The sequence below is a fragment of the Xenopus laevis genome, chromosome 6L, assembly GCF_017654675.1.
Source record: "Xenopus laevis strain J_2021 chromosome 6L, Xenopus_laevis_v10.1, whole genome shotgun sequence".
NCBI lineage: Eukaryota > Metazoa > Chordata > Amphibia > Anura > Pipidae > Xenopus > Xenopus laevis.
Genome location: NC_054381.1, coordinates 109,881,579 through 109,893,922, shown reverse-complemented (window position 1 = coordinate 109,893,922; position 12,344 = coordinate 109,881,579). Strand labels below are relative to the sequence as shown.

At 36.6% G+C, this 12,344-nt stretch overlaps 1 protein-coding gene across 5 annotated transcripts in view; it reads right to left on the bottom strand.

Annotated features, from left to right (window-relative positions):
• LOC108719187 (protein spire homolog 1) overlaps positions 1-12,344 on the bottom strand; it is a 103,561-nt gene that overhangs the window by 70,630 nt on the left and 20,587 nt on the right. For all 5 annotated transcript variants that reach the window (XM_018267865.2, XM_018267867.2, XM_018267869.2 and 2 more), the window contains exon 2: positions 11,203-11,237. In XM_018267865.2, coding sequence (XP_018123354.1) covers positions 11,203-11,237 — 35 coding nt within the window. The remainder of the gene's footprint in view (positions 1-11,202; positions 11,238-12,344) is intronic.

The window sequence follows — 12,344 nt, the reverse complement described above, 5'->3', positions numbered from 1 at the left end:
TTTCTTGGACACTTCACAGTGTCTGACATTCTGGCCTGGCCCAATGTGGAAATACAGATTTATATATCTTTGGGTTGTGCAGTCATGGGATATGAAGATAAACCAGTCTCTCATTTCCTTACAGTCTCATGACTACACAAAACAATGTGGTTTCAATAGTGCCAATTAATACACTAAATATAGAAACCAAACAACTAATCAAATCAGAGTAAAATCTAGACAACAAGCAGATAACGCAATCACACTTGAATTTTGAACAGTATGGGGGGAAAACTGGTTTTCCATTACAACATGCCACAATGTAACTAGTTGATTCCTATAAGGAGTTATTATAGAGAGGGAAATTGCAATGTTTTAGCTATAAATGAGAAAGCTTGATCACTTCAGTCCTACCCAAATCTAACTGCATCTCTGAACAGTGTGTTACATGTAAGTATGCATACATACATACTATGGGTGAGAGTGACATGACTTCCAAAGATAGCTGTTCCTTTCAAAAGTCTGTTCTAATGCCAACGCTTAAAATAGCAAATTAATGTAAATTGCAAAAGTTCTACGGTAAGTGCTTCCATTAATTTTCAATATGGGTTAGATCTCCTATAATTATTATTTATATTTATGGGAGAGTACAAATATGATATTGGAGGTTCAGTTGTCTTTTGAGAGTATCACACACACAATTGTAAAACATTCTTGTTTATCGTAAATGAGGGATACAACCTTGAGAAATTAAATACAGTATAATTGAAACTTTCCTGCTAGATTTGCACCATTATATTTCTTTTGTTTTCTGAAGAGATTCAGGTAGCATTATTGTAATGTGGTACAATGAGATCCTGGTTCATCAGTTTACCAAGCATCCATTTATTTACTGGAGAACCTAGGAGGGTACAATCTACCCTGATGGCTTAACCTATGGTTTTCAATAGTACAAAAATTGAACTCCTTATAGGGACTCAAAAAAATGTAAAACAATATCATCAGGATAAGCCGATTTAGAATAAGGAAATTCTGCTGCATTGTCCCATTATGAAAGAGAGTTAAGCAGAGTGAGGGTTTGCATTAATGCAGACTCACGTACGGCTTAAGACTGAAGCAGATGCAACTGAAACAATCACATGGTTTGTCCCTCTCCCAACTGCACTCATACATGTATACTAATTATGGCAACAGGGCAGGTAAAAGGTTAAAGGGCTTTGGAGAAAGGGGCATCAATAATGGTAGGTAAAACAACTGCCAATCAGCTGGAACATTTATTCAGTGGTCTTAGTCTAAACACCAATATCTACATCAGCATTAACAGATTTTTATTTCTTGTGGTTTTTGAGTTATATAGCTTTTCATTCAGCACTTCTCCAGTTTGCAAGTTCAGCAGTCTGCTTACTAGGGTCCAAATTACCCTTACAAACATGCACTGTTTTGAATAAAAGACTGCAATATGAGCAGGAGAGGGTCTGAATATAAAGATGAGTAATAAAAAGTAACAATAACAAAACATTTGTAGACTTACAGAGCATTTGTGTTTTAGATGGGGTCAGTGACCCCCATTTGAAAGCTGAGACGAGTAATAAGATGGCAAATAATTCAAAAACTATCAAAATAAGAAAAAATGTAAGTAAATTTAAAAGTTGCTTAGAACTGGCCATTCTATAACATATTAAAAGTTTACTTACATGTGAACCACCCCTTTCAAAAAATCTGCACCTGCATCGCCCTATTGACATAGGGTTATCTTAATATAGTGAATATAGTACCCCCTATTGCAAAATATAAGTTTATTATAAGTTACCAAGGAGTTCCATGACCATATAAAAGCACAAGGAGAAGGTTGTGTGTTTATACAAGTCATGGAATTCTAATGACTTCTAATATTCTCATATTTTTCAACAGGGGGTACTTTATTTATTTTAATACACAAGTTTCAGTGAGTCATGTGACAGAAATGACAACACTAAGCTCCGATTATAACTACTGACATCATTAACCATTGTTTATAAGGCTATAATTTACAGGATATTTATGGTGGTTGTGTATTATAAGTCTATAATGCTGATGTTTCTGTTACCCTCCAGATTATTTCCTGGATTAGAAATTGCACCCCACCAGTTATATAGGGATTTAATATTCTTGCAGTTTTCAGGTGATTCTATCTAAAATATCTTGAACTCCCAATATAAACAGACTTGTGCATCTCAAAGAAGTATTTCTGCCCATGATGTTGAATAAAATTCTGTATAGTGCCGTAAGCCTAGATCAGACCTTGCCCAAACCAAAGTAGGATGTAGGTAGCCATCGCCAATATAAATTGCAGTTTCCCATCAGGTCAGTCTAGAGGCTGGTTGGCATTGCGCAATGCAAAGGGCTGTGAGACACAGGGCAGCAGAAACTGAGCAATGGGCAGAAGGAACTGAAATGGCTGGGTAGTAGGGTCTCTGAGGAAAATGATAGTTAAGTAAATAAAAAGGAGACTTTTAATAGCACATTCCAAGTATTTTCAAGGTATATAATACAATGGCAACATGTCCCTTTTAAATCTACCAGGTGGGAGTTACCCAGTTGGTCCAGTTTTCTAATATTTATTCTAATATTTCCCCAGAGATAAGCAGACTCCAGCCCCTCAAGCTGTTTTTAACTACATATATTTCCTCTAAAAGGACTATTTAAAGTACCAGCTGCGAGGGTAATGTGAGTTGTCCCTCATCAGTTTCCTGTCCTCTGCCTCCCAAGAGCTTCAAGATCAGCTCTATTCAGGGCAGGATGAAAGACAAAGATCTTGCAAGCAAATAGCCAGTGCTCGGGGGCATGTATGCATGTAACCTAATCTGCTTTCTGGGCACATATGTCCAAGCAGAACAGAGAAACAAATGCTATATTAAAAATGTATTCCCATCACAACACAAAAAGTGAACTTTAATGTAACAATAGAGTCAATTAAAAACCTGCAAAATGTTACACAGGAGAGATTAGCTGTGCCCATTAGTGGGTATCAGTCCGTTTCCTTGCCAAAAGGTACTTTTGTGACTGGATTACAGGCCATTAGCGCAGAGAAACAGGAGACTCCAGATCTGCCTGAGAAGAGGTTCTACTGTGAGAGTCCAGTTCTAACCTGCTTCTAAAGGAGACGACTGTAAACTCACACAATGCCTCGCCTGTGAGGCACAATATCACATGGACTATATTTCTCTGAAAGATCTAAGTCTGTCAAGGTCAAATATCCAGCCAAGGAGAGGCGAAACCTGAACTAGTCCCACAGTGACTTACAAAGGTGAATTTAACCTCTCAGCTGCTGGAACTGACTTCCATGCACTGTATGCGATGTATACATTACACTACACATACTATATATTTCATTTTGTGTTGCTTGCAAACTGTATATATATTTTTACAATACTTAATTATTAGAGGGTTTTTTAACCACCGAGTTAAACACTATGGGGCAAGATTTATCAAAATGTTTAGAGCTTAATAAATAGATCCTCATCCACCTTCTATTCATTCCTATGTGATTTTTTAGAAGTATATCTATCAATGGGTGAAGATTAGAACTCACCATATGATAACTACGCTTCCAAAATTCCCATAGGAAAGTGGGTACGTTTTTATTAAATTAAAATCTAAACTCACATTTTGATAAATCTGCCCCATGTGTTCAAAAACATATTTAAACACACATGTGCTAAAATACATAACTTATTGTTCATTTACCACCAGGCAGAATAAACAGGTCGGGCCTAGGGCGGCAGGATTTTTGGGGGGCGGCATGCTGCCAAACCACACCCACATTAGTTCAAAAACACTGGGGATGGGCTGGAGAGACAATCATTTTTTAAATTTCCCGTGCGACAATCCCCATTGCTCCTTCCAGATGATGAAAATGTGCACGAATAAAGGGGAGGGAACAGGGGCGATGAACGGCAGTGGGCCTAGGGGCGCCCACTATGTAAATCCGTCCCTAAGAATAAAATCGAAAAGATTATAATCATGTTTAATGCACATCATGAGCACCTGAAAAAGCTTCCTGTGTGTAAAGGCCCTTATCAGAGCATGTTTTCATTAAAGGACACACCATTTGAGATACAAAAGACAGATCCTGTCTGTTTTGTATGTAGCAAAGAAACAGGTTATATTTTCTTTTGTTCACTACATTTTGCCACTAGACCAAACTGTTTGTTACGCATGGTCTATTTCAAAGAATAATGTGTAATTAAAAAAAGAATCATTTGTTTGCGATATCAAACCTAAAGACCTACCTGGTGCATCCAAAAGTCATTAGAGAATACTAATGTATAAAGACTAATCACCAGTTTGCTTTGGCATCCTCTTATGTCAGTTGTTCCCCAAACATTTAGATGGAAAGATTTTTTAAACAGGTCCTTATAATCCTCCATGGTAGTAAAACAAAACAGAGGCGCCAAAAGGATAAAAATAGCTAAAAGCACTTAAAAACCCAATGGGTAATTCAGAGGAGGTAGTAATAAACTTACCTCCTCCAAGCAGACACCAACAAAAGTGGTAATTTTCAATAGTAGTTTATTCACAAAACTGTAAATACAGTTTTGTGAATAAACTACTATTGAAAATTACCACTTTTGTTGGTGTCTGCTTGGAGGAGGTAAGTTTATTACTACCTCCTCTGAATTACCCATTGGGTTTTTAAGTGCTTTTAGCTATTTTTATCCTTTTGGCGCCTCTGTTTTGTTTTACTACCATATCGAGTCCACCCCGAGTGGAGGGGTATCATCCCCACTTTCTTCTTTTACAGAGAGCGACTTCTTATTCCTGAGTGGGGTCAGGATAATTTCCCCACCTGCCTATACAGTGGTTGCCTAGCGGTAACCCTGGTTTGTGAGTATTAACTTGTTTACTCTACCATTACTCCTTGTTAAAACATATTACACTATTGGGGCTCTTGGTGTTCCTTTTTGTCTCCAATCTTATAATCCTCCATATAACATTAGCTTTAAGCATAATTTTTAATACAGTTTGTAACAATGTATATGCGGCAATGTGTGTATATATATATATATATATATATATATATATATATATATATATATATATATATATATATATATATATATAAATAAAGGCAGACCCTGGGACAGCTAGGGGGCCTGATTGCAGATTCATAAATACATATGCTTATGAAAACAAATAGATTTTTAACAGTGTTTATGGGGGCCTATAAATAATTTTGCTATGGGGCCTAGTAACTTCTAATTATGCCACTGATAAACAATATCCCTATCCCAGTAAGTATCCATACAATTGTTCTTAGCAGTTTATATGGAATAGTGCCTAAATTTAGTCCATTATGGCATTTAATTCAGTGCTGTTTAAAAAGCACTGAATTAAATGCCATAATTAACTAATTGCAGTGGATTCCTAAAATATTATGCAACTGAACAAATACATTGATTTTTTGATTACACAGAGGATTGTGTGAGCTCCATCTTCTGCATTACACCCATCATGAATATTCATATAAAGCACACATGAAACTATTTTGCCAAGCCAAGAAGGGCAGAGTAATACTGTGCAATAATGCAATTGAAAGGTCAATATGGCTGCCTGGGAATGAACTACACTGGAGATTAGTTTTTCATTGCTAAACTCATTGTCATCATGTAGCAGTATTACAGAGACATCGTCATATAAAACAGAGGTTGGCAGGTTATATTAGGTCCAATAATTTTAGACTTCTTGTTTTAAAAGACACTCACAGATTTATGAAAATATATATGATTACCTGACACTGAGTTTGAAGAATCAGGCCACCAATTACACACAATTAAGAAGCACAAATAACTTTGAGTACATGTATAAGGCTGAGGGCACCGTAGATGGGGTATGTTGAGGCATAACTGAGCATGGGTATCCTTTCTGTGTGCCCAAAATAGTGTCATCACAACTTGCATCTGCAGCACCAACACTGTATCCATGCAATTAACTGCTTTCTAATGCTTTTAGGTCCTGGGAAGGGTCACGTCTACAAACTATTAACAGGGCTAAAACGTTATTAGGAATCAGGATCCATGTGATCGCGGCCAGTATTCTTTAGAAAGCTGTGTGCACAGAATTATTTTCTCCAGCTTATTAATTAAAACAACGTGCAATCAAGTGCACTTTTATGGCTGCCTCTGAGCAACTGCTGAACAATGCTTTAATCACAACTCACTTTGTATTGCTGTTGTTCCAAAAGCAAGAAGATTCAGCAACTGAAGCTAAAAACATGCTGTCATGGGCAAACAAAAATAGGCTCCTTTCTAATGTGGGTGCAAACATCTCTGCAGAGACTCATGTGCCAATCATTGTGTTAGGTGCATGGGTGCTTTATTTTTAAGTCACCCAAGGTGAACAGCTCTTATTTTTCTTTTAACAATTTAGTGTACCGACCTGTGTAAATTCAACATTATGGTGTTTTTATTATTATTATTATTATTATTATTAATAATAATAATAATACTAATACAGGTATGGGATCTGTTATCCGGAAACCAGTTATCCAGAAAGCTCCAAATTATGGTTAATGTAATAACAAAACAAAACCTTGTACTTGATCCCAAATAAGATATAATTCTATTCTATTCTATTAGGAGGTAAAACAATCCTATTGGATTTAATTACAGTTTAAATGATTTTTAGCAGACTTAAAGTAGGGAGATCCAAATTACAGAAAGACCCCTTATCTAGAAAACCCTAGGTCCTGATCATTCTGGATAACAGGTCCCATGCCTGTTATAATGAATGGTTAAAGGGGTTGTTCACCTTCCAAACACTTTTTTTCAATTCAGTTGTTTTTAGATTGTTCCCCAGAAATAAAGACTTTTTTCAATAACTTTACATTATTTATTTTTTACTGTTTTTCCAAAATCTAAGTTTAAAGTTGAATTTCTCAGCAGCATCTCTGGAGTATTAGCAACAATTGTATCAATTCTAACAGCTGCCTGTAATGAAACCAAGAGATTCTGCTCAGCAGTGACAAAGATAAGAAATGTATCAACTAAATGTTTCCATTTAGAACAGTTTACAGAGTCGGCGACCCCCCCCCCTCCCAGAGCTGCTCCAAAAGGTAAAAAATGACACTTGACACTTCAATATTAGAAAAACGGTGACACATAGAAAATAGAAAGTCATTGGAAAAAGTCATTATTTCTGGTGATCCGTCTGAAAACAACTAGTTGTTTGAAGGTGAACCACCCCTTTAAGTTAAACATACTTTTTGGGTTAAAATTCCAGTCTTGGGGCAGATTTAGCAAAGGTCGAATTTTATGTTTATGTGAATTTTTTTTTACTTTAATAAATTCGAATATACCCTCAACTCGAATGGGAGGTTGTTTAAGAAAAAACGCAAACGTCTAAAACTTGAACTAATATTACCGACCAAAAACTCGAATCGAATTTGAATAGTTTTTTTTTGTTTTTCGAAAAAAACTCGAATGTCAGGAAGGCTATTAACATCTTCAAATGGGCCACTGGACCCATTCTGGACCCTTCTACATGAACCAGGCAGGTTTTAGCTGGTTTAGGTTTAGTATTCTAATTGTTCCCAGGGTCCAGGTATGATAAATCTCAAATTTGAATTCGAGTTTGGATTATTCCCAAATCGAAATTGTGAAACTTGAAACTTGAAAATCTGAATTTGAATTTACAATTCGACCCTTAATAAATCTGCCCCTATGTGTATTATTTAAAATAATATATGTATGCAATCAACAGGAATACTTTTCAAAAAACCAATATATATCTATATCTCTAAGGGAAGCTGTGATGGGTGAATAGCTGTGTTTTGGCCACAACTGTTTTCCACCTGAACACCCAGTGATGTCCCATAAGCCTTATAGGAGAAGGAAAGGCTAAACTTAAGTAAGCTTTATCTGAAAGGTCTATATAAATACACCAGTAAACCCTCAAAGTAATGCTGCTCTGAGTCCTCTGTCAAAAGAAACACTGCATTTATTTCCTTTTATTGTGTACACATGGACTTCTGTATCAGACTTGATACCTTCAGTTTAAACCTTCAGGGCAGGGCTTGAGCATGCTCAATTTGCTCCTCACCCCCTCCTTTCTCCCATCCCTGCTGTAATCTGAGCTCAGAGGTGTAAGTGAGCAGGGAGAGACTCAGGCAGGAAGTGATGTCACACCAAGCTTATATGGCAGCTTCTATCCTAAACAAACAGAGACATTGTCTAGAGCTGTTTACTCAGGTATGGTAAAGCATTCTGCAGAATAAATATAGCATTCTAGCTTGCGCTATTGTGGCTAATCTGTTGGCAATAAACTGCCTTGGAGCTTTCCTTCTCCTTTAGGTGGCGATGTCCTCCTTGTAAAATCTGCTTGACAATGACATGCAATGACATGTCTCGAAAAAAGGCTAACACAGGCTAATGTCTTCAAACTCCAGTTCCTTAGAAATCATCAGAATCCTTGGGAATTTGTGAACTTGAATTTGTGACATAATGGGCTGACTTAATTTACATATAAAAATGCTTGCCAGCCTCATCTCTCAGTGCTGCCATGCTGACAGCTGGAAAGTTGAAAATGAGTTCAGGATGTCAGTCTGAATCAATTTTACACAGGCAGGCTTTTCTCCAGTAAAATTCTAATGCATGTATTGAAACATCTAAGGCAAGGCTGCTGCTGTATAATCCACTAAACATTTCTAGGTTTTAATGGGTATGAGGTCTGCTGACCTAAATACCTTCCTAAACACACAGAAGCACAATCTTTTGTCGCTTCAGAAAATATAGTTTACATTTAATTATTGTTGTTAATTATAAGTGAGAAATGAATCAGGGGTGTAATGCTAATGTCACACTGAGAGGCCCTTTTGCTGTCTGTCTGAAGAGCAACGCCCATGACATCCCTATAGTGTCCTTGCTACCTGCCAATCCTTGGCTACTCCACCAGATAATAGATATAAATATTTCCAGTTAAACACACCAAAGAGGATGACTATAAAAGAGCAGTCCTGCCACATGAGGTTGATTCTCTATAAAGGAAGACCAAGAATCAGCCGATCCATGGGCCTGCTTGTTTGCGTGTCTGGACTTGCAGGCATTGTGTAATGACCAAGGCACTGGACCCAAAATACATTGGTTGCTACCTGGCCTTTTAAAAGCCTAACTGGTAAATCAGCAGCTAGGGCCGCGTTTAGTATTAACATAAATTTACCTGCAATGAACTTGCTAATATATTATAATATAATTCCTCCTCTTCCTCGTGCATTCCATTGCCCTCCCCACTCCAGCACATTATTATGTCTACATCATTCTTAACCTTAATTTGACTGTGAAACCCCCATTTAACTACTGAAGTTTTATATTTAGGCATTGCACTTCCTTGTTTTTTGATTAGGAAATGCCCTAGGCGTTTACTCTTTGTTAATATAAGACTAAATTATGTCAGTCCTGGATGCCCTGGTTGTATCTCTGAATGAAATAACCATTTACCAACCTGACCATGAAATCAGAGTTATATTATAGTCTATGGCAGTGATCCCCAACCAGTAGCTCGTGAGCAACATGTTGCTCCCCAACCCCTTGGATGTTGCTCTCAGTGGCTCAAAGCAGGTGCTTATTTTTGAATTCCAGGCTTGGAGGCAAGTTTTGGCTGCATGAAAACCAGGTGTCCAACCAAACAGAGGCTCCTGTAGGCTACCAGTCCACATAGGCGCTACTAATAGTCAATCACAACCCTTATTTGGCACTACCCAGGAACATTTTTCATGCTTGTGTTGCTCCCCAACTAATTTTACATCTGAATGTTGCTCACGGGTGGAAAAGGCCCTACAGGTAAAGTGAAATATTACATACATCCTCAAATCTCTCTCTCATACTACCAGATTTTCATTAAGCCATTAAAGGCATAATTTTAATACATTTCTATGGTTAGAATTAATACAAAAGAAAAAATAAATATAGTTATACAAAAATTGTCTTGCCTGCTTAAACATCAAACAAATGAAGGTAATACTGTTACGCAAACATTGCCGTTATAGACATTTACATTTCTAGAACAATTTACATAGTTTTTCTGTAATCCCTCGTTTCCCAGCTATAATGCCATTTAATATAAAGGTAAATAGTTATCATGTCAATGTGATTGTGGCACTTCTCTAGCAAAAACAAAGCCAGCTTGACAGTCTTTCCTTGTAGTTTAATTGTTCTATTCGTTTTCCCTCATTTAACTGAATAAAAATTATGTTTTCATGCCTTAAGTTGTCTGTGTCATGCAGGTCATGGTATACTAAATCTATAGTAATAAGTCAAATCATTTGGACTCTAATACAGCACTTTAGTAGACACTGACTAAAACAACGTACAGTTGCCATGTTTGTAATAGAAAATAAAACCAAGCTGTAAGATTACAGGGAAGGAAACCCAGTAAAGCACAGCCAGGGGGGGAGCTACGGATCCTATCCGAAATACAGACAGGTTTCACCCTTACTGGGGCTCATTGGTGCAGTGCAGGGTTTTCTGGGCATTGTATGTGAAGCCAGGAAAGTGAATCCACAAGAAAATAATATAAGGCATGAGGAGAACGTCTTCTAATGTGAATGCAAAGCAGAAGATATCCAGTGGATGAGCTATAGCATATAGGGTTTTCCATGAAATCAAGATCCCCAACATAATTCCATTTAGTGTATAACAAGAATCAATGTTGTTTTTGACAATGAGCATACATTTGTATTTCACACAAACTTTGTATTAATATTAAACACCATATGACTGTGTGCTGCCCAGTCCTCCAATCTATTCAAACTGCTGTACAAAGTGGAAACCTCCTGTACTGCAGCAGTTTATTAAACTTCATCTCTCTGAACAAGAGAGCCACTAGTGATTGGGAATACTCCATCGCTGCACTTGTTGAACTGTACTTATATGTCTTCATTTTTTATGTTCCAGTAGAAAACATACTTTTTATTATATACCGTTAAAATATAAAAAATGAAGTATAGTAGAAACCAAAAAAGGAAGGCAAAAGTCACCTGCAATTGTAATAATCTGAAAATAAATAGGAGCAAAGTTCCCTGCTTTTACTTCGATAGGCTACTGAAATTGTGCTCAAGCTATGGGAGCTCTTATTCAGAATCTGGATATCCAAATTAAGGATTCCCATACCTGTATAAACAGTTACTGAAAGCCTAAGTTATCTTACCATATCCTCAAGCAGTATGTAGGCTCAATCAGAATGACTTACCTCTGTTTCTGTAAATCTGCAATCAATTGACTCTCCTGCAGAAAAAAAAAAAAAACAGTTTGTTAATAATTAAAAAAGCATACTTTTGTTAATATATAATTCTGGGTTTCTCCTAATTTTGAAAGCCATTTTACTGGGTCTTTTGGTTATTAATAACCATTCAAATTCAATTAAGCTGGAATAAAGAGAAGATACTTTCCATTTAATATTTTGTCTTATATAAGCCATTTATTTTCCGAATTTTAACTTGAATTTGTCAAGATTTTACATACAACTTTTACGCTGTTTTATAATGGGCAAAGTAACTCTCTCTCTAATCTGCCAGTCTCCTAGAATCAATCAGAAGCCAAATGATTCCATTCTTATTTGGTATTATAGGCACCTCTAAAAATAGGGAAAAGGGTGCCTATAAAGTTACCCTTTTGGCTGCTTTAATTAGAATTTCCCATAAGTTTTAATATCACCATATCAACTACTGCTCTTTATTCTTGAGGATTTGTGTATCATAATCTATTATTAGTATTCTGGTGTATAAATCTAATATAGTTAGTTAGCCAAAAAATTAATGTATAAAGACTGGAGTGATTTTATGTATAACATGTCAGTCAGACCACTACTTCCTGCTTTTCAGCTCCCTTGGTTTACACTTATAGTCAACTACAAGAGGTCCTCTGCACTCAACCCATTATCAATATATTTAAGACAGCGGTTACCCTGGTTACCAGGCAGTAACCAATCAGAAACTTGAGGGGGGGCCACATGGGTCATATCTGTTGCTTTTGAATCTGAGCTCAATTACAAACTCACTGAACAGAAATGTACCATGTGGCCCCCCTTCAAGTCGCTGACTAGCTCAGAGTTATAGAGCTGAAAAGCAGGAAGTTGGATTCTGACTGTTTTATTAGACATCTGTTCACTCCAGCCTTTATATATTACATTTTTCCCTAACTAACTATATTAGAAACATTTTTTATTTTGCACAGCCTATCTATTTATACAGTTTTTTTTTTCACACTGAACTGTTCCTTTAATGGGATGTATACTCAAAAAATGAGAGAGAACGGTTACCTAAATATTCCCCATAACATGCTTCTGCCAGATAACATAACTACAGCCAGATAATAAAGAATCAGTGGCATACA